We start from the raw sequence: 23489 nt of genomic DNA on the forward strand, positions 1-23489 counted from the left end.
ATATTCTGGATACCCAGCTAAGTTATCAAAATTCTCCTTGAGACAGGTGCCCAGGAGCAATCCCAACCAATTATGCAGATGTCCTTGCATGGTATGACCTAGATGTGACCTTAGTAATTGAGATATACTAATAAAATAATTAATTGATTTCATAAAAATGTGGAAAATAAAAAAAACTGAGGGATTTAAACAAGAGATGAGAATGATGGTTTTTCTAATTCCATGAGTTTCCTCCTAAATCCAATGAAGAATTGTTTGCAGGTGGAACAGAGAGGATTTTTGTACCTTCCTGGTGAGTCGACGTTTGATTTCTCGTTTTTCTGCTTGCCGGTCAGCTTCATTTTTGGCTGCAATTAGAGAATTGGAAATAACAAAGTGAATCATAAATTTTTAAAATTCAATTTCTAGAAAACACAGATCCCCACTTATCATATTGAAAAATTTTCATTTGGCATCAAAAATTCACATAAGGTACAACACTTGTAAGAAATGAGTGTCTGGGACTCAGAAGTCAGGTTGCATAGTTCCTTTATTTTAAAATTTACCAAGTATGTGAATGTGGCTTAAGATCACATTAAAAGTGACTTGGTCCTTCTTAAAACCAGTCACAGTTGAAGACTGTGAAGACTTCACTCTAAAAGAAATAATCCTCTAATTGGAGTTCTAAATCCACCTATCAGTAGAAAGGTGATCCTGGCACTTGTCATTTGTCCTTTCTATACCTCAGTTTTCTCATCTGTAAGATGGGGATAACAACAGCATGAATCAGATGCAAAGTCCTTGCTTTTCCCTTCATAATATCTCTTCCATACACATTTTTTTTTCCCCTCCTCTAACATGGTCTCTTAGTGTGGAGCAGGAACCTATCACCTCACATCTGAACTACTGCAGCATCCCGCTGGTCTGTCACCCTGTCAAAAGTCCATCTTCCACTAACAGTAAAACTGATCTTCCTGAAGCTGAGAAGCTTGGCTATGGCACCTTTTACCAACCCTCTACAATTCCATAAACTCTAAAAGTTCCCCATCAATTACACTATCAAATATAAAACCCTATATTTGGCTTTAAAAACCCTTCATTAATTAATAGGTTCTCTCCAAGCTTTCCAGTCTCTTTATTTATATGGCCCTTGCATACTCAGTGATTTAGTGGCACTGACTTCATTGTCTATTCTTCAAACAGGAGCAACACCTCCAAGCTGGGCATTTTTGTGGGTTTTCCAACATGCTTAGAAAGCTATTCTTCATCATCTATTCCTCCTAACTTCTCTGGATTCAAGACTCAGTCTAACCGACCGTTCTGCAAAGAACTTTTCTTCTGCTGATTCTCTCTAGTTTAGTCTGCTTATAGCTTCTTTTTACATAAAACTCTATATCTTGCCTCCTTCATTATACTGCTCTTTGACGGCAGGGATTATACATAGTAACTAGTTAAAATGTTTGTTGAGAGGCAGCTAGGTGATGCAGTGGCTAGAGCACCAGCCCTGAAGTCAAGAGGACCTGAGTTCAAATCTGGCCTCAAATCTGCGTAACCCTCAAATCTGTGTAACCCTGGGCAAGTCACTTAACCCCAATTGCTTCAGAAAAAAAATAATGTTTAGTGATTAGTCAACAAATATACACACATACTCACACACATATATACTATATATTACACATATAAAATATATGTATGTAGATAAATCTGTATATGTGTATGTATATGTTTTTATAAATATTAGCTAGCTATTAATTTCATGAACAACAGCTATTCTAATTGCCTCCCACCTTTCCCATGGGATGCAAAAAGAACTAATGGATGTGAAAGCACTTTGTGAACTACAATGTGTTACACATAAGTAACACCTTCATTGAAGTGAAGTATAACCATATATCTAAAATACCCTGCTTTCAAATGACAGTCTAGTATAAAGTCAAAAAATATTTCAAGGAGTTGTTCTCATTTATGCCAACTGGACAGAACACAACATCCTGTTTCCTGAATGGAGTAGGGAGCTTTTAGAAGTCCTGGAGGAAAAAAAAAGGAGCAGAAACTACCAAATAAGCAAGAGTGGCTAAGGAGAAAGTAGCTAAAGAGAAAGTACTAGCGGAATTCAGGGACTGCTCTGTGAAAAAATATCTTGCTGATGGCTTGGGTTTTTTGCCCACAAACACCCCTGGTACTAACAACCCCTATAAATCTATCCCTCAAAATAAAGGCAAGTAAACAAAGCTGTCACAGAAATTACACTTTCAGTTCAAATTCTTGTTGTTACATTTCCACAGAAAAAACACATGGGGAACCCCATAGATTCTTAGTACCTAAGAGTTTTCTAAAAATACAGTTTCCATGTATATGAACATAAAACATATTCTACTGTTTATAAAGTGTTTTGCAACTGTTAAAGCATCACAGAAACATTAGGTACTATGGTGATCACCACCACCACCATCATTCTGTGATTCCTCAAAGTGAGAACAATTAGCATGGGATCTAGTATTCAAAGGTTCACCAGAGGTTCTCAAACTAAGGCCGGCCGGGTTATGGCAAATGGGCTGGGGGGCAGAGACAGAGTGTGAGTTTTTGTTTTTACTACAGTCCAGCCCTCCAACAGACTGAGGGACAGTGAACTGGCCCCCTATTTAAAAAGTTGAGGACCACTGGGTTACACTATTATACAGAGGAAAAGATGAAGGCTTACATCAGTTCCTTCAGTGAGGTTTTACTTCCAACACATCCAATTTTACATGGCAAAAACTCTTGATAGGAATAGAAGATGGCAAGTACAAATGCCTCCTTCCTGTTCTGAGTTTTTTTTTTTTGTTTAATGATATGTAAAGGTCTAGAAATAAAGCAAAACCTTCAATGTACAAAACACCCCCCACCACAACCTAACTTAGTTCTAGTGACAGCTGTTACTCACGCTGGAGTATATTTCTTTGTTCCAGTTCTTCTGCCGTCGGTCTCTGACTCAGTCGCCTAAAAGAAGGACACAAAGCATTAAGGCTGTGATCCACACTTGCTTTGGGGGACTGGCATATCAGAGGGGGAGCAATATTATTTTTTGCTGATAGCACACAACATTGCCAGACTCAGGAGAAAAGCAGCACATTCCATCCATGAATATGGGGTGTTCAGGTCAACCTTGGACTTCTTGCATAAAGACCCTTCATCTGTATATCATAGAATTTTCCAATGAAGTTTTTCAGCTGTTATTGCCAATAAGGTTTTTTGATGCTAGAGGTACTTAGAGAAGAACACTGAAGTTCAGGAAGCAGGTTGTAAAGAGTAAGCATCCCTTCCCACTAAATCCTTTAAGAGTCACTAAGTTTAGAGACTTCATATTGTTCTTGACACAAAGGGATTAGATACTATCTACTGCTTCTCTATGCTCTTCTCTCTGTGTCTCTCTGTGACCCTGCAATGTGGCTTTCTTTCTGTAAGCTCATCATCTGGATGTTCTATGCCAAGGCTTTGTGTTGGGACCTTTCCCATTCTGTGTCTATATTCTTGGATAAAGATTATCAACTCCTATGGAATCAACCAGCATATTGGCAAATCTAACTTCTAAATCTACATAATCAATCCTGCTTTTTCTACCAAACTCCATCCATTCCACATCTAAATGACAAATCACATAGATGTGTTCCATAGATGGGGAAACATAGAAAAAGTATTTTTAGTTGAATAAAAAATAAGAATAGGTATTTCAAGTCTAAAGTCAGAATCCAGATTTCTTCCTTGATAAAGTGGTCAAGAATAAAAGGTAAATCTCTAGAATGTGGATTGAGATGATAAATTTAGAAACAGAAAGATCTTTGGACTATGAAAATCATGGGTATCCCTATTCCCAGAAGGCAATTAGGATCTTCCTAAGGGCAGTATCAATTTTCCCCACAATGAAGGGATTAGAATACAGATCACAGAAGTCTTTTTAATCTTTCAGGTTGAAGAATTAGATTATATAACTTTTGCTCTGAAAAATGGAGTAGATGTTAACCTACAACTTTTTCCTTGTTTAAACCCTTACAAACTTTACTTCAAACTCTTCTTTATTAGAGATGTTCAAAAGCACAGGAAGAGGGTGGGAATGGAATATGTCACTTTAGATACTTATCTATGTTAAAAATGTTTGGAATTATGATGATAAATTAATTTTGACAAAAATAATCATCAAATTTTTGATTAAAAACAAAAAGTTAAGATACTTTTCACACTGCTTGACAGCCCAAATACAATTTATCCCTAGTAGAAAGTACTCTTGAGTCCCATAGCAGGATGTGAAGATTTGACTTCTCATGTTTGCCTATATCTCTCAGCCAACATACTACTCTCCCATGACTGCACCTTCCAGTCACTCAAGCTTCTCACTAAACCAGTCATCCCTGACTCATCTACTAAGTGATCTTCCATCCTTGGATACTGCAATAATTTCCTAATGGTCCTTTCTATGTCAGTGACCCCCTCTTCATAAAGTAGTTCAAGTGATATTCCTAAGGCTCACACTGGATCACATTATTGTCCTGTTTAACAAGTTTCTGGAGCTGCCTATAGGATCCAAAACAAACTTTTTTTTTTTTTGGAAGTGTGCTGAATGTTTTTGAATGACTTGAAAAGAAGGAATGTTTGAGAAATGTTATAAAGCTGCAATTGTCATGTAGGCATTGGCAACAACTTAGATATTGGAGGATGGGTGAGGAGAGAGAAGTGGTGCGATTATCTAAGATGACCCCTAGATTGGGAGCCTTAGGAACAGGGAGGATAGTGCTATCTTCTACAGTAACAGGGAAGGGAGAAAAGATAAGCTCTATTTTAGATATGCTGAGTTTAAGATACCTATGAGACAATTCAATATGGATTCAATATCAATATGTAATTCAATATGCCTGAAGGGAAGTTGGAGCTGCTAGGCTGGAAGTCAGCAGAAAGGTAAAAGCAGGACAGGTGTACATCCTACCTGATCAACGTATTCCCAATCTGATGTCGGATTTCATTCCACTCCTCCTTGCTCTTTCGAGGCCAAGAATTCAGCCCCAGGTCGGAATCACTTGGTTTGTTATTCAGCTTCATGGCCAAAGTATCTTTCCTCTTCACTCTGTTAGCCAGAGCACCTGGAGAATATGGAGGAAACATGAAGAACTCAAAAGAGAACTCCTACCCTGCCAATTTTCTCTATAACCAAAAAGGATTAGGTTTACAAAATCATAATGTAAAATGGAAACAAAAAGCTATCATATTGTTTAAAGTAGCACAGGAAAACAAAAAAGAAATTTAAAGGTCTCCCAAATCATTTTCCCATTCTTTCCTTTCTTTCTTCTTGAGGTGAGGAGAAAGTCTTGACTTACAGCCCATCTAAAGATGAGAAAAGCCTCTTCTGTTGGACTTCTTTTGTTACTCAATTACATACTACCATGTGTCCACCCAAGTGCTCTGGGATGGCTAGAAATGGAGCAAATAGCAGTAGTACTGTTTAGAGATTTAGTTAAATTGGGAGATAAAGGTGAAAAATTTTGACATATTCCTGTAATGGAACAAATAAATGGTTTCCAATATGAAAAACTCTAAGGTTTAGATGCTTACAAAACAAGCAGAAACAGGGAGAAAAGAGCTTGATTACAATCCTCTTAAAGACAAGTAAATGAAAGACATTAGAGCTTTCCTTATTGTTTGACCAGGAAGAATGGGGAAATCTCCACCCAAACAGAGAAAAAGGCCTAGAGAGTTGGGTGTAATGACTTCTTTTCCATGTCAACTTGCCCCATTCCTTTTTTGTTGTTGCTAGAGCTATACTCTGTTCCTTTTTAGTATAATATCCAATTATTTACGTATGCTTTTTGGCTCCTCCAAGCATGCTAATGTAATGAAATAAAAAACAAGTACCACTTGGTACAAGGATCATCGTAGGGTCAGATCAGGGCTCTGATTTTACTGATGTCAGAAATTCCCTTTCTTAATGGAGGTCAGCAGCTATTCTGCAACTGCCTTGAAGGTCTGTCTAAGGATATGGAGGGGCCAAGGCGCTTACCCAGGATTGTATAACTAGTACATGTTTATTGGGGGGACCTGAGCAAAGGCTTTCCTGCTCTCTGTGTATGTCATGTTGCCTCATGTTTCATAGGAAGTCTACATTCTAGCTTGCTTTTTATGTATGAGCCCTGCCAAAATCCCATATAAATTACTATTTGTAATTTGTAAAAAACTATTAAGTCCAACTGATGTCCTGAATGTACTATTAAAGGGAGGAGATACAGCAAAGATCATGTAAGAAAAGCTTGGGAGTGATTTACAATGTTTACTTAGACCATAATCAGTCTGACTGATGAAAAGAAACATGTTTCCTCTCTATCCAAATTCTCCCATTTCTTACTGTGTTGGCTTTCATCTTCATCATCTTCATCTCTATATAAAATGGGTCCCTCAGAATCAGAGTCACTCCCCTTTTCTTCTTCTTCTTCCTCCTGCACACACTGTGGTATGAGTTTAGGAATAGCTGAGGTAGATGCCACATCTCCAACATAAGCTGATGGACAAGGCTGATCATCTTCCTCCTCTTCTTCATCGTCTGGACTAACAAATTAGCACAATTATTTTTCTCCTAGTACAAGCCAAATAATTATATCTGAGAAAAGTTCCAAAAATTGGGCAATAAGGCATTAATATAATAATAAGGCAACAGCATGAAACACTTATGCTAATTTCCTCAACTCATCTATAACAGTTTTTCCTGAGAGACTTCTACCTAAGCTTTTCTTGGCCCTATTGTAGTGACTTATGAGATTGTTTTAGTTTCTAAGACACTGTAATAATCAAAATACTTTTTTGTTTAAGGAAGAAGAGAGCAATGGGATGAAAGCTAAAATTTTCTTTAATATTGAGGGCTAAGCATTATTATTCACACATTAATACCCTACTGGTGAAGATATGAACTGATCCAACAACTATAGAGAACAATGCAGAAATAAGGGATACAAAACTGCATCCTCTGACCCAGCAATATTATTACTAGGTCTGAATGCCAAAGAGATAAACAAAAAGGAAAAGAAGCTATAGGTACAAAAATATTCATACAGTTTTTTGTGGTGGCAAAGAACTAGAAATTGAGAGGATGGCCCTTAAGTAGGTAACTGGTATATATGATTGTGATGGAATATATTGAAATGACAAGCAGGACACTCTCAGAAAAACCTAGACTTATATGAATTTGATACAAAATAACTAGAACTAGAATACTGTACATAGTAATAATAATACTGTACAAGAATCAACTGTGAATAAGTTAGCTATTGCCAGCAATACTATGATTTAAGACAATTTCAAAGGATTTATGGTAAAAAAATTTTATATACCTCCAGAGAAAGAACTGATGGAGTCTGAATACAGACTGAATTATATACTTTATTTTGCTTGGGTTTTGTTGACGTGGGTTATTATTTTTTGGTTTGTGTTTTCTTTCACAACATGACTAATATAGAAATATGTTTTGCATGATTACACATGTAAAAACTACATAAAACTGCCTGCTCAAGGAGGGAGGTAATTTGGGACTCAATGTCAAAAATTGTTTTTTTTCCCAATGTAATTGGAAAAAAACATTAAATTAAAAATATTATTCACAATTTATTTCAAGCTCTTAAACTGTCTATTAGTTGTAGAGGTCCAGAGATGAATACATCTCAGTACATTTGTGAGTGTAAAATGACATGGTTAAAGCAAATGATTTGTTAATGATTTGTTAAATAGTGGAACCATTGAAAGCCTTTGTATACTTGAATACCCTCTATAGATAGAAGCTAATTACTAAATCTTCAAGGCCACAAAATGATGTGGATCCAGTCACAATTTTTCTTAATACTTCTGGGAAATGGGTAGACTGTGCAAAAACAAATATTATTTGAGTAGTCTTTTAAATGTTGATAGGTAGAATCCAGAGGCACAATTTTGCTTGGAAAGGTTGCAAACAAAAACCTTCTCTAATCAATTACTAGTTGGTTGTCTTGGGGAAGGGGAAGGTGGGGGAGAAAAATTTGGAAGACAAAGTTTTACAAAAACAAATATTGAAAACTATCATTACGTGTATTTGGAAAAATAAAATACTATTAAGAAAGCATGAACCCACAGGGAGTCAATTCTAAAGATTGAGTGAGTGATAGGTAAGACAGAAAAGACATAATATACATGTATTAGGTATCACATAAAACAAAAACAATCTAGACTGGAAACACACTTCTTCCAATATTTATAAATTTAAAAAAGAATGCTATCTTGATGGGTAGAAGTATAGATATTATGAAAGACTCAAGTGGCACTCACACTTTAAGCATTTCAATAGTGATAGGGAGTGACCTGGTGCGACCCAAAGTACCGCTGTCTTCTGAAAAGCCTTTGCCATTCTCAAAAAGCAAGGAATGAGCCCTCTGAGATTCCTCCAATGGCGGGGTAATGGGCAGCGGTGAGGTTAAGGCTTGCTGGATGCGGATATGCAATGGTAGTGGGGGAAGTCGAGAGGAGGTATTGGGTTCTCCAAAGCTTTGTTCAGCTGTCCTCTTGGGGGCTTCCAAGACCTGATCTTCCAGCTGAGGGACATCTGGGAGTAGTTCAAGGGAGGGGGAGTGCTCAATTTCTGGCACAATTTGAAGAGTTTTAGGAGGCAATGGAGGAGAACATGGGGGTTCAGGAGGTCTGTGAGTAGGCAGAGGGGGAGAAGGGGAGGGAGGTGGGATTATCTGGACTGAATTGGAGACCGAGCAACTGCTCCCCTCTCTCTGACCACTTGGATGTTTTGTTGTGGCAGTAGCAGACTCAGAGGAAGGCATGTGAGTAGATAGAATCCCTCTCTTGGGTGGTAAAGGTGGGGATGGTTTTGCCAGTAATGCACCACTGTTTATTGCTTGTGAAAGTTCAGCTGTAAAGGGAAGAGAAACACCTTAGTTAAACTTGAATTGAGAGATGGAGGTAATCAGGATAGGCAATGGACCTAATCTGCAACAAAAGGATACAAATCCTAGTCATTTAGCAAAATATCTAATTTCACTACCTTACTAGATACTTTAGATATTTCATTCCTAAGCAAAATTAGCCCCCCCATAATAGAGAAAGATAAATTGTCAGATTTCTTAGAAAAGATCTTCCTACTTCCATGACACTTTGTAGATGATAAATTTTTACTGTTACCCAAGGTAACAGATATGGGTAACAGTTTTTCAGATAGAAGTAGCCGATTCAATATGAAGGGGACCAGAAAGACAAGGAGATCCTCTGGTGACCCATTCTTCTATAATCCATTAAAACAGAAAGGGAATTAAAACAGATGCTAGGAGGAAAGAGGAGTTATACAACTTCCTCAGACAATTACTGCAGTGTGGGACTGAATGACTTATAAGAATACCATGCATTTACATAACACTTTTCCTAGCAAAACTTCCAAGTACATTCCCCTGTCATTTGATTAATTTAAGGTGTAAAGATGCAGAAAGGTAGACACTATTCCAGTCATCTGATACAGGAAGAAGCTGAAGCTCCTGAAGTTACAGGACAAGGTCATTAGCACATGACCAATCAGTGCAGAGTCAGAACAAGCAGTGAGGCCTCCAGATTCCTATTTCCTTTCCACAAGATCATACTTGTCTCTCTCTCTTTTTTCCCCCCCCTGAGGCGGGGATTAAGTGACTTGCCCATGGTCACACAGCTAAGAAGTGTTCCCTGTCTGAGACCAGATTTGAACTCCGGTCCTCCTGAATTCAAGGTTGGTGCTCTATCCACTGTGTCACCTAGCTGCCCCCATACTTGTCTTTTACATTCTCCAATATCAATAGTTACTTGGCTCTACACACTATTAGGAATATATGCATTACAATGTGTGTTGTGTCTGACTCTTTGTGACTCCATTTAGGGTTATCTTGGCAAAAATACTGGAGTTGACTGCCTCCTCCTTCTTCAGTTTACTTTATAGATGAGGAAGCTGAGGCAAATGGAGTGAAGTTACTTTCCCAATATCACACAGCTAGAAAGGATCTGAGGATGGATTTGAACTTGGGAAGCAGAGTCTGTCTGTCACTCTATCCACTGTGCCACCTTCCCCATGCTATAGCTATGTGTATTCCCAGGTAATCTCCCAGGCTTTTTTTCTGGCTCCAATCCCAACAATCACAATTTCTGAAAGGTCCCTAGGAGAAAATAAATCTAATGACATTTAGGAAGTTCCCAGGAACACATAACTCCTTTCAGGGTTTGTCTTGATTAAAATATAATTGTTCAAAAAATGAGGTCTGGTTGTGCCTGGCAGCCTAGCTTTATTCAATTTTCTCTTACTATCTCCCAATTCCTCTTTAAATGCCCACTCCGTATTTGTAACACATCCCCCAAAAGCATCCAATTCCCCCAAACAGTCCCTTGGTATCTGCCCAATTTGAGATCTCTGGGAACTTCTTATCTCTTTCTTCGGCTCATTTTACAAATGAGAGGTAATTAGAGGTAAACAGAAAAGTGATTCCACTAGGGTCCCACATGGGTTAAGTGATTAATCTAAATTTGAAGTTGGGATTACCTTACTCCAGGCCCTGTGCCATCTAGCTGTTTCAATATCCAGATGACTATAAAATTATAAAACATTTTCTCAAGCCAAGGGTTTCCCTGGAAGATGAATGGATGTCCATCAATTGGAGAATGGTTGGGTAAATTATGGTATATGAAGGCTATGGAATATTATTGCTCTGTAAGAAATGACCAGCAGGATGAATTCAGAAAGGCTTGGAGAGACTTGCATGAACTGATGCTGAGTGAAATGAGCAGAACCAGAAGATCACTATACACTTCAACAATACTGTATGAAGATGTATTCTGATGGAAGTGGTTATCTTCAACATAAAGAAGATCCAATTCACTTCCAGCTGATCAATGATGGACAGAAACAACTACACCCAGAGAAGGAACACTGGGAAGTGAATGTAAATTGTTAGCACTACTATCTGTAACGTGCTCTACTGGCAGTTACAATTACTGGTCTGTCCTAGACCCACCAGAGTACCTTTGATCACTGTCCTTTGCAATGTGAACTCTACCCGGCTCGCCTCCTCTGAGGCCTTCTAAGGTCTCTGGCCACAATCTCTTGAATCTATAGTTTAATAACCGGTAGCGCACTCAAGAACAACCACGTGTAATCTTAAAAGCCTTTATTATACCCACTCACATAATGCCCTAACTGATGCCCTGACTTGTTGGTTCCCGAGTGAACACCTGGTCAGAAGACCCACGTGTTCACTACCAAAACCCTTACCTCTTTTGGCTATCCATCTTGGCTTGGCCACCCAGGCTAGGAAGCCAGGGTGAAGAACGCCAGGTTAAAGAGAGCGATTGCTGCCTGCAGTGGGCTTACATAGGGCCTGTGAGGTCACACACACAGCCAATCAGCGAGAGAGTCACCCATTATGAAGCTATCTCAATATAGCCAGGATCCTGCCCCAGGGCAGTCCTAATATCCACAGAAATTACTTCCGGACCACTCATTCAATCTCCGGATTTGCTGTGGCACCCATTTAAAGGCCCCTTACAATTCCCTTTCTCTTGTTTTGCGGGAACCGCACATCTCACCAAGCTAAACTTTTAGCACCAGCTATAGTTCACTTGATCCATGAGATGACAGAGTGTTATGCCCAAGGAGGTACAAAGCAGCAGATCAGTAAACAGAAGTATGACAATGAGAACCAGGCTCAACAGTGGCCCAAGTTTTCAACCCATTCATCAAAGTCATACTCAAGATAATAAGCCAAAGAGGTTGGATGCCAATGAGGTGGGAAGTCAACACTGAGGTGGGAAGTCAACAAGGTAAAACATCACAATTCTAGTTAACAAATATCAGTGAGGTAGGTTGTCACAATTCTAGTTACATTTATCACAGTTCTAGACCAATTCTAGTTTCTTACAATTTTCTGTTGCACTTGTCACAATCCTAGAACAATTCTAGCTTATCACAATTCTCAATTGCACTTTTCACAATCCTAGAACAATTCTAGCTTATCACAATTCTCAATTGCACTTTTCAACTATCTATCTACCCAGGTTACTTATACCTTCGGAATCCAATACTTAATGTGCAACAAGAAAATTGGATTTACACACATATATTATATCTAGGTTATACTGTAATACACGTAAAATGTATGAGATTGCCTGTCATCTAGGAGAGGGAGTAGAAGGAGGGAGGGGAAAATCTGGAAAAATGAATACAAGGGATAATATTATAAAAAAAATTACTCATGCATATATACTGTCAAAAATGTATAATTATAAAATTAATAAAAAACAAAAAAGAAAAAAAAGAAAAACTTTTTCTTTAAAAAAGAATACCAAGAGACATTAAGCTATGCTTTTGCTTTCATTATTCTCCTGAATAAAAGAACTATTTGATGAGGAAAAAAAAAAAAGAAGAGTTCCTCATATGACAAAAAGGAATTGGTACAGAGAAGGTTTTAACTTCTAGTTCACAGAATTTCATGTTACTCTCCTATCTTATTTACTCAGAAATTTTTACTGTTGGGCTCATAGTAATATGGAAATACTTCTGTTTCAGAAACTATCATAGTACATTAAAAAGAATTTCTATTTGAAGTCAGGATTTGGTTCAAACTAGGCGCTACTAATTAAGCACCTATATGAGCCTGGATGTACCAACACAGAATAATAAATGGAGAGCTGGCTTAGGAAGCTGCAAGACATGGTTCAAATTTTATCTGTCACATATACTGGCAGGATGGCCTGGGTAAATCACTTAACTGCTCAATGCTCTAGACAAATGCAAAGAAGGGGCTGATCAGCATTAGAAGAGGGAGGGACTCCCCAGCCCATGTCAACACCATAACAAACCCAGATGGGTCCCAGTCCAGGAATCTTGAGTGAGGCTGCACTTGGGCCCTCTCAGGTCTGCTGTGGCAGTAAATAAGGGAACCTATGATGAACAATGGGATCATAGCTCCACAAAATATCAAAGTCAATATCTCAGTAACAATGTGTATGACTTTGTTGGAGGAGGCAGGATTAGGAAAGGAGTGGTTAGCTAACCACAAGCCCTTTGCCAGAAATGGTTATGGACTCAAGAGGCTCCGAGAACTTGCTTAGAACTAACCTTTTCCAAGGCATGACAGAACAATATGTCAGGGTGCCAAAAATGGGCAGCCCTGGGAGTCTGACCTTTATGCCAAGAACACATGCTGGTCTCTAAGTCTCTTCAGTGCTTATCTGTTTTCTTCCTGTGGGGGTGACTGACTCTACAGCTAGCCCTTTTAGGAAGCAGCAGTAGAGATGAGAGAAATCCCTGGACTGGAAGGGAGAAGCCCTGGGTCTTTGTTCTGATATGACACCACTGTATGACTTTGGACAAGGCAGTGAAATTTTGGGGCTCCAATTTCCTCACCCATGAAAAGAGAAAAACCCTTTCTTGTTCTATATTGACAACAGCACTGGACTTGGGAATAAAAAAAAATTCAAAAACTGAATTTGTAACTCCAATCTAGATTAGCTATGTGGCCTTAGGCCAGCCACCACCATCTCTATTTTCTTCCCCCCCCCCCCAGGCTGGGGTTAAGTGACTTGCCCAGGGTCACAAAGCTAGGAAGTGTTGTGTCTGAGACCAGATTTGAACTCCTCCTGAATTAGAGCTGGTGCTCTATCCACTAGCCACCTAGCTGCCCCACACCATCTCTATTTTCTCATTTGTAAAAATGGGAAAATGCCTGTCCAGTTTTCCTACAGGATCTGTTGTAAGGAAAGCTCCACATAAATGAAGGTTTTGGAGAAATATATAAAAGTTCTTTGAATTTTAAAGAACTCTATAAGGCAGTTATAACAACAGTAATACTACTACTAGCCATCTTTAAATTGTTTCTCATCCTCCTCTTTCCAGTCACCCCATTCCACTGGAAAGTGCTGTAAATCTAAACAAGCTCATTTTCGATTCCCTTATTATTCATAAGAACTTTTAAATAAAGGAAATTAAGGACATCCCCTGAAAGACCACCCTCAGCACTACACCCCTTCTCCCTAGCTCTGAATCACTGAGAAACCCTTCAACCTGCTCTGGCATGCTAGGAAATGATGATCTAAAGGAGTCTGAAATAAAAATGAAAATGTTTCCATTCTGCTACTTAATATATTTTTCTTTTTAAATTACTCACTCTTTTTGAATGAAGTACTGCGGCAAACAACCATAATAGCAATGACCCACAAGCAGTGAAACTGTTTCCAGGGATAACTCAGAACAAGGTGTCAGTCTCTGACCTCTTGTAGGCAAGTCCCACCTACTAGGGAACACAACCATTCCCAGAGTAGGTTATAAAGGCTCTTTACTTTTCAGCAGGCAGAAGAGAGTAGAGATGGAAAAAAAAAAAGGAAGGAAAGAGAAAGTTTGGCCTGGAGGGAAAGACACACAGAATCTGAGGCCTCTAAAGGAAGATGGCACTTTAGATAGATAGATGGCATCTATCCAACCAATCAGAAGCATCTTTTCTGTTTACAACATTCCCCCTCTCCCCTAGGGAAGGGTGGTCTTCCAGCCTGTCCCAGACACCATTCAATTAAAGGGGGCTCCCTACCTTTCAAAGCAATCTAGTCTCTTTTCAAATAGCTACATTTATAACTGGTAGGCAGTTTTCCCTAAAAGCTGAGTCTAAAACTTCCCTCCAAATTCTATTTAGTGACTTCAATGGAATAATTCCAATATATCTTTATCATGAAACAGCCCTTCATGTATTGCCATCCAACAGCCATTTCTTACCATCCTAATTCTTATTCTCAACCAGCCACCAATTCCTTTTTTCTTCAAGGGGAAATAAAGATATTCCTGGGTAGCTTTACTTATTTTTAAATGATTGAAATCCTTAGGTAACACAGGTACTTGTATGTATAGTTTCATATAGATTTAAGGTAATACTTGTTAGTTTTGCTTTTAGAATAGCCAGTAGGCTACTTGAAAACTGGGTCCATAAGTTACAGTTTATACACAGTCCAACTAGGGTAAGCATATAAATAAGATTGAAATGTTAGTCAATTAAACATTTTCATTAATCTGCGATGAGAAATAGCACAAACAGCAAATGCTATGGGGAAACTCACAACAAAGATAAGTATTTTAAAAGCTTCTCAAAGCTTCCTCAATTAGAACCTTTAACCTAGAGATTTCTTGGCTCATGCATATAATTAATAGAACTTTATACATTCTAGAGATTTCTTGGCTCATGCATATAATTAACAGAACTTTATATATTTAAGTCACCAGGGTAATGTATCTGGACCCTCAAAAACCACTATTAGCCCCCCCCCCAAAAAAAAAAAAAAAAAAAAAGCATCATCATGGCAGAATCTTCTTGGCCCCACTATTCAGTTTTTATACTCAGACAAGTTTTAAAAGTTCTTTCAAATTTAGGCAAATTAAAATGTACGTATGACAATATTTTCTTTAAAAACAAATCCATTTTTCTCTTCTTAACGAACAATTTAATTTCCCTAAGCTATGCTTGATGACAGTCTGAAAAGTCACTTACCAATAATAGGGTTACTGTTTCTGTTAGCTGGTTTAGGGGGAGGGATGGGGGGCTGCTTGGCAGGGGCAGTGTGGGTCACATTCAAGGTAGCAGTTGTGTTAGTGCTGTGTACAGGAACAACAGGCAGAGTTCTGGGAGCTGGGGTAGGGGTGCTGGAGGAACTAACTGTCTTTGCTAGGCCTGGGACTGCAGCTGCAGTGCTGGCAGTAGGTGCTGTGGAAGAAGAGGAAGAACAGGTGGAGGATGAAGAAGAAATGGTCCTTGCAGTGCTGCCACCAGTGGTGTCATCTGCTTGTCCATCATTTTCTTCCTGAGAAGATGACAAGGGTCTTTTGGGTCGTGGTAAAAACGGCCTGGGTGCTGGTTCAGGAATGGATTCCACTTCAGAACTGGGTCGACTTCCAGATGAGCCTATGAAATAAGGTTGTTGTTTTGTTAAAGGAGAAGAGAATTGGTGGAGACACAGAGTTAATCTTAATAGGGAGTTAATTAACTTGGACATAGATGATCCCAAGACCCTTTACTACTAGTGTCTCCATATTCTTTCCTCTCTACTTCTGCCACAATTTGGCTATTTCTCTTCTTGGTGATTCTTTCACCAGAGGATAGACAAGAAGAATGATAAAGATTAAAATTCCACTAAACTCTCATTTTTGCCACGAGTCAGACCAATTCAGGGTTTGCTGCCTCTGTCCCTTTGAAGTCCTGTTTCAAACCCAGAGGTTCCCACAACTCAACAAATGCTCACCTGGTTGTGTCTTTGGTTCCTCTCCTGGAAGAGGCTTCTTAAGCCTTGTTATCCTTCCAAGTTCCTCCTCCATCTGGCTGGGATCTGAAGGCCCAGCACTCCCAATGGGAATGGTATGGCCATTCTTTAATGTGGTATGGCTGAACTTCCCAGAATCTTCACTTGCTGGACAGAGTTAAAAAAAAAAAAAAAAAAAAAAAAAAAAAAAAAAAAAAAGCTACAATGAAGAAACCAATAGTCGATGGGGGGGAAAAAGCCAGTGTTGTACAGTATTTCTTATGCCACACACTCAACTGATGTTAACTCCATTTTATTTAAATGAATAAAAAAAACCCTTACTTTCATCTTGGAAGCCTGATAAAAACAAGACTAAAGCGAGGAACCACTAGAATGCTTGAGTAAGTATGAAATGCATTCATCGTCACAGAGATAAAAGAAAGTTCTAGATGCCACTGGGAGATTCTGCCAGAAAACACCTGGGTTCTCTGAAGGGAGAAGAAAACAATACAGGAGACCCAACTCCTACTAACCACCTAATCTGCTGGCATCTTGGGGAGGGGCTCAGTATCTTTTGCAAAGACTATCTTATTCTAGCCTTTGTGGGAATCAGAAATGTGAGGGTCATGGACCACAGCACTCCCCTAGAGCAGCCTGTCCTGACCATCATATAAAACAATGCTCCTCCTCCCCATTTGTCAACAACCATCTCACCTCAAGCAACCCAGGAATGGGTTAGAAGATGATTATGGATAGTGTAAGCAGGAAGCCAGCAGATTAAAAAATACTTTATAAATTATTCTTTTTCTTACAATTGAGGTAACCAACAGAGAGGAGGAAACTTGGGGCCCGGCCAAGGAAAGACTCTTGGGTCAGGAGATCAGGCTTGGGGCAGCTAGGTGGCGCAGTGGAAAGAGCACCAGCCCTGAATTCAGGAGGACTAGAGTTCAAATTAGACCTGAGACACTTCACACTTCCTAGCTGTGTGACCCTGGGCAAGTCATTTAACCCCAGCCTCAGGGGGAAAAAAAAAAAAAGAAAAAAGATCAGGCTTGCAGGTCCACACTGATGTGGCTATATAATCTGGGACATGCTGCTTTACCCTTTGGACCTCAGTATTTCTAAGAGAAGTGGAATGGAGTAGGTAGTCTCTGGGGTCCTATCCAGCAATTAAGTTTCTCTAATTATATTTCCAGGAGACTCCTCAACTTAAAGTAACAGAAATATGACAATGAAACAGGGGGGAAAAAAAATAAAAGGTAGTATTAGGACAGTTGAGTTTTTAAAATGCAGGAGTACAAACACAAAATAATCATTTACATCAAAGGAGCAAAAAAGTAAAAAAAATTACTAATTTCCTTTTAAAGAATATTCTAAAGGCTCCATATACAAGTTGTATTTCATCTAAATAATTCCAATAGGAATCGACAATGCCAGTCTCCAAATCATTGTTACTGTAGTACTTGCCAGGTCAAAAAGCTTTTTCCTGCTAATCCTATGAGGTAAAAAGTACAATGTTGTCATTCAACTTATAGAAAGGGAAAACGAGGCTCCAAACCTCATACCACTCATGAAGTCTAAGAGCCAGAATTTAACCCCACATCTGGTGACACTAAATCCAGGGCATTTTAAACTAAAACTAGCTTCTTCCTTAGTATTATAAATACTGAGAAAGGATCCGTGAAAAACCTAATGTTATCCAGGACAAATAAGACCGAAGGTAAAGCCCAAGTTGCCCCCTCCATATCCCAGCACAGTGCCAGCTGCCCCTCCCAAAAGCAGGCCCCTGCTGGGTGATAAAACGCAGCAAATCAAAGTCCGAGATGGCTCTCTGCACCTGCTCAGCTCCAGACAGTTGCCACCAAAGGGGGCAGAGCTGGCGTGGAGGGCTGGCTCACCCAGGAAACAAGGAATTAATAAGAAAGGGATCTGCTGGGAAGGACACAGGCAGAAGCTACAAGGAGGGTGGGACAGCACACATAAGAAAGAAGGGACAAACATCTACTCAAACTGAGATATGGGGGGGACGTGCTGTGAAATGAAATGGTTATGTGCATTCAACTGAATGCAAATGAACTGCAATGACTATCTTAGTCTCATAAAATGGAAGGTGAAATCTACTTTCTCTCAGGCATATGCTACTTGGTTTTGCATGACATGTAAAACCTGACCAAAATTAATGCTATATTTATGAAAACACAAGACTCTTCATGATATAATAAAAAGAACTCTGAATTAAGGGTTTGACAATATAGTATGTCAACACTGAATTTACTGATTAACTTTAGACAAGTCATTTTTCTCTCTCTGCATCAGAGTTTTTTCCATATTTGTAAAATAAAGGTCAGATTAGAAGAACTTTAAAGACTCTTTTCCCTCAAAAATTCTATAACTTCTCATTTTAATTAGAGAAAAAAACAACGGGGCTTCTAGGTGGCACAGTGGATAGAGTACCAGCCTTGAATTCAGGAGGACCTGAGTTCAAATCTGATCTCAGACACTTAACACTTCCTAGGTGTGACCCTGGGCAAGTCACTTAACCTCAGCCTCAGAAAAAAAAAAAAAAAAAAAAAAAAGAAAAAAAGAAAACAAAACAAAAAAACCAGAATATATATTGGGAATTTTTTTTTATATACTAACAGTGGGAAAAACAGACCTACTAGAACTTTTTGTCATTAGTTTCTATCCATTTCTGAGCAACTTTAAAAAACAGCTATTTTAAAAGTGTTTTAAAATCAGGCTTAAGGATTTTACTTATAATTTTCCTGCTTTAAAAAAAAAAAAAAAAAAAAATTGAAGTCATTTCTTTCATTCCAGATAGAAACATCTTATAAAGAAGTCCCACAAAGAAGCAGAGCAACAGAAAAGTCCCATAACTAGGTCAGATTTATATTAATGTTTGAATCTTTGTGATAAATAAGCAGAAAAGGAAGAGGGTAGCAAAGATGGGCATAAATACAACCAGAGACAAAAGGCAGGAAGTGACACACAATACTGGAGCTGGCTGGGGGCAGGAGGATGTACAAGGCACCACGGAACGCTTTCCTCAGGGAATTTTTGACCAGATGGGCCATGTGCCAGACAGAGATTATCATCAGAGAAGGTAGGAGTATATGTTTTGACTTAGGAGGAGGTAGCAGTAGACTGTATTCTTCAATTAAAGAGCAAAATCCAATCACAAAAGGAGGACTCAGGACTCAGCCCACACTGAGCACACATGCTGTTGGGAAGTAAACTCACCATGCACAGGGTCCTCCAACAGAAGCCCTCTTCTAACCAGCTCCTCCCTTGGTTTTCGCATGGATATTTTCCGCTCTAGAACTGATGTTAAATTGGAAACTAGAATTCAGAACCAGGCAATTACAGTTCAGCTTTATTCCCTGGGCAAAAAAATCATGTGGTTTAATGAGCAAGCAGAGGGTCACCCAGATAGCCTTAAGTTACTGAAGACACAGGGGTCTTTTTATTTCCCTTCCTTGTGGTAAAAGGGAGGGAGAAGAGCTGCAGCATACATAATCTTAAGGTCTTTTCCAGTTTGGACAGTCTGTATTCTAGCTTTGATATCCTGAATTCTCTATGTTTCCTCCTGTGTTTCATGGTCTCCTGCAGTCTTGCAACGTTAGAGGTTTATGAAAAGAAAAGAGAAAAAATACATCTTTACAATCCCCTATACTCATGGGCAGTTAAGTGGCCCAGTGGATAGAGTACAGGTCCTGAAGTCCAGAAGACTTGTATTCAAATCCAGCTTCAGATATTTACTAGTCTGAAAACAGGCACTTTAACTCTGTTTCCATTCATTTCCTTATTTATAAAATTAGCTGGACTAGTAAATGGAAAAACCATTCCAGTATTTTTGCCAAGTAAATCCCAAATGGGGGCATGAAGAGTCCAACATGATTGAAAACAACTAAATAAAAACATACTATTGGGAAAAATGGTAAACATATTCATATCATGTCACCTCACATTTATATGGTACTTTATGAGTAAATATAAAGAACCTTACACTTTCCTAGGCCTCCTCTCCTTTAAGCCTTCCCTTTGAGACTTCCCCCCACCCATTCACACTGTATTATATTGTAGGTACATAATGATGTGCAGTCTATTTCCTTTATTAGAATGAAAGTTTCTTGAAGGCAGGGACTCTGTTTTGTCATTTTTTAAATTTCTAGTGCTTAGCAAATATTAAATGCTTAAATAAATTACTATCAACAGCCAGTTATTTTATTTGATTTACATAAACATTCTATAATGTAAGCATTCTAGTTTGGAAATAAAATATAGCCTTATGAAGTCGTGGGGGTTTCTTAATTTGAAATTTTGTAATATAATGTTTCTTCTAATATTTTAGGCAGGAAATTTAAGTCTTGTAGCTTCTGCTTGATAAATCAGTAACTCAATCCATTTAAACTTCAATTCCATTCAAATGCCAATCTCTGGAATGTGGGGCTACCAGTACCTATGGCTGAGTGAATGCCAATAACTACTTGCCTATTTCCAGAGAGATTAAATTTCCTACCCCTACCAGGTGATTACATACAGATAGGGATAAAAGGAAGAACACCTTAATATGGGGCATGAAGTCTTCTAACTCACCTTCTGATGTTTCTTTGAACTTGTCACTGCTCTTTTTTTTCCGCCATTTCCAGGGTTTGAAGATTTTACCAAAGCCGGAGAACTTACTTTTCCTCTTGGTAGGAGGAGTGATTTCCCCAGATTCCACACCATCCATGACCATCCCTGTGCCCACTGGTTGATGATCTGGTTCCTCTATAAAAGGAAAAAGGGGAAAAGAGATTTTCCCATATACCAAAGTCTTAAATTATTTATCTCCTCCACTTTTTTTTTTTTTTCCCCCTTTCTGGAAAGGACTGAGAAAGGCACAAGCAAAGTTGTACACTAACCCAGCCTTAGGACATTTCCCCAGCTTTTACAAATACAACCCTCATTCTATCTCCATAACAAAGTATGGAAAAAAGAAGCCTTCCTGGAGTTCCTAAGAGTTCTATGCCCAGACACACTCTGGATCAAAAATCCATTCAAGTATGACCATTATGAACAATATTTAGGGAACCAAGACATTTGTTGCTTCTTCTTGGAATTACATACAATTTCTTGATACAGGAATAAGAAATGTTAACATTTAGAACACACTTTATTATTGACAAAGAGTTTGTCATAAATGATCTCATCTTTTACTTTTTTACCTGACAATCTTGTGAAGTGGGTAGGATGACAATTATCATCCACACTTTAAAGATGAAAAAACAAGTCTCCGAGAGGTGGCTTGCTACTTAAGTGACTGAACAGGAATATGAAAGCAAGTGTTTTGGGACCTACTTTTTATGCTCTAGCAAGGCAGTCCTTACAGCTGTATTCTTATGGTAACAATAATAAAGTAGGATAAATGCTAGTCCTCTCTCTTTTAGGAGGGAGGTAACTGATATGATCTGAGGAGCTCCTACCAGGGCATTTAAATTTGCTTTCTCCTATCCTCCATCATTAACTTAATTCTTATTAGCTATGAACTCTTTCATTCTTCTCTGTTAAAATAAAAATTTTCATACAAATGTTATTAGCCTTGATCCTTCCCAGACTTTTAGAATAGAAGAGGCCATAGATAGGGATAACGTATTCTAATGTACCAACTGAAAAGATGAGAAAATAGAAGTCAGGGCAAAGCAATTAAGTTGACATGAATTTTAGTTTTATGGTTGATTTTGTTGATACATTTTAAAAAAGAGGAACAAGAAAATTTAAGGCTCCCAAACTTTCTAGCTATAATTTTGCCCCAAAATGGATCTGATTGTATTTTAATGAAAATGGATTAACAAAAATTAGAAAGACCAAAACTAAGAATCAAAGAAATCTGGATTAAATAAAGTACTGGTTCTGACACTGATTTCCTATGTAACTTCTGGAAAATCAGTTCTTACTGGATCTTGGTGTCCTGATCTGTAAAGGGTGAAATAATCACCACCACTACCATTACAATAAGAATATCAGTTTACGTTTTGAGTTAACCAAACCCTGTGAAACAGATAGTGAGCTATTCTTGCTTCTTCAACACTAAGGTTCAGATCAATTAAGTGACTTAATTTATCTGAGATTCCAAACACAGTAAATGATAAAATGGGGCCTTAAGTTAGGTCTTTCAACTCTCAGAGCTTTCTGTGACTGCCAGGGCTTGTTCAGCTCTTGCACATTTTCTTTGGGACAAGACTGAGAAACACCAGGGCCCCAGCCCATGGGAAGAGCTGAGCGTGCTGGGCTTGGCCAGTTTGCTTCAGTGGGAGGAAGGGAAAGCAACTCCAACTGGGCCAAGAGCAACAAAAGTTCAGGAAGGCAGGCAGGAAGCCACACAATGAGACTGCACCCCACCTCCTGTCACAGCATTCTCTAGAGGAACCTTGGTTGGGTAGGGAGGAGAAATCATGGAGCAGAGACTCAAGTTTAAAACTCAAAATAAACAAAACCACAGTTCTGAAATTTAAGCTGAATTTCTACTTTAAGAAAAAAAAGTATGTATGGTATATGCCAAGCTCAAGAGAAAATATAATTCTTAAAACAATTTCTTCTCTGTAAGCAACAAAATAATTTTTTGGTTAAGAGAATAAGTCTTATGTTTAAGGAAAAAAGATTTCTTCCTGCTTTTAATGACACTGATAAGATTTTTTTCAATAAATGAAATTCACAGATGAGAAGCACTCCTTTAATGACACTTGTTTACATGCACAATCATGTTTAACTTATTTCCATATTACTCATGCTATGAAAGAAGAAAGACAACAAAAAGAAAAAAAGAGAAAGAAAAAAACAAAAAAAAGGGGAAAATAATATGCTTCAATCTGCATTCAGATTATATAACTTTTTCTCTCAATACCACTAGTCTTTTCAATAGTGAACTGTGAATAATAATCTGAGAGAATCTAGCTACAATTGCAAAGTTTGCTTGGATTTCTAGCCATAGACAAGATTCAGCTCAAGTGCCAGCTCCTAAATAAAGTTTTTCATTATTTACTGAACAGCCAATCCCTTCCTCCCAATCACTTTGTATTTCCTTGCTTATATTTGTCTATACTTCATAATTTATACTACATATCCTACATGTCTGCTTAGCATTTAGGAAAGTGCTTGAAGTGGGATTAGCAATGTGGTAGACATGGAATAGTGGTTTTTCATGGAATGATCCACAAAAGGGGAGCACAAGTGGTGAGGGTTGGAGAGGAGTATCA

At 38.4% G+C, this 23489-nt stretch overlaps 1 protein-coding gene across 6 annotated transcripts in view; it reads right to left on the minus strand.

Annotated features, from left to right (window-relative positions):
• Positions 1 to 23489, minus strand: part of PHACTR4 (phosphatase and actin regulator 4) — a 105177-nt gene that overhangs the window by 8963 nt on the left and 72725 nt on the right. For 5 of the 6 annotated variants that reach the window (XM_074305613.1, XM_074305611.1, XM_074305612.1 and 2 more), the window contains 9 exons: positions 20851 to 21024; positions 19495 to 19593; positions 16258 to 16422; positions 15510 to 15920; positions 8290 to 8881; positions 6347 to 6546; positions 4937 to 5090; positions 2903 to 2958; positions 286 to 347 (listed from right to left, as the gene is read on the minus strand). In XM_074305613.1, coding sequence (XP_074161714.1) covers positions 286 to 347; positions 2903 to 2958; positions 4937 to 5090; positions 6347 to 6546; positions 8290 to 8881; positions 15510 to 15920; positions 16258 to 16422; positions 19495 to 19593; positions 20851 to 21024 — 1913 coding nt within the window. The remainder of the gene's footprint in view (positions 1 to 285; positions 348 to 2902; positions 2959 to 4936; positions 5091 to 6346; positions 6547 to 8289; positions 8882 to 15509; positions 15921 to 16257; positions 16423 to 19494; positions 19594 to 20850; positions 21025 to 23489) is intronic. The other variant, XM_074305610.1, reaches the window with a different exon arrangement.

The sequence above is a fragment of the Sminthopsis crassicaudata genome, chromosome 3, assembly GCF_048593235.1.
Source record: "Sminthopsis crassicaudata isolate SCR6 chromosome 3, ASM4859323v1, whole genome shotgun sequence".
Lineage (NCBI taxonomy): Eukaryota > Metazoa > Chordata > Mammalia > Dasyuromorphia > Dasyuridae > Sminthopsis > Sminthopsis crassicaudata.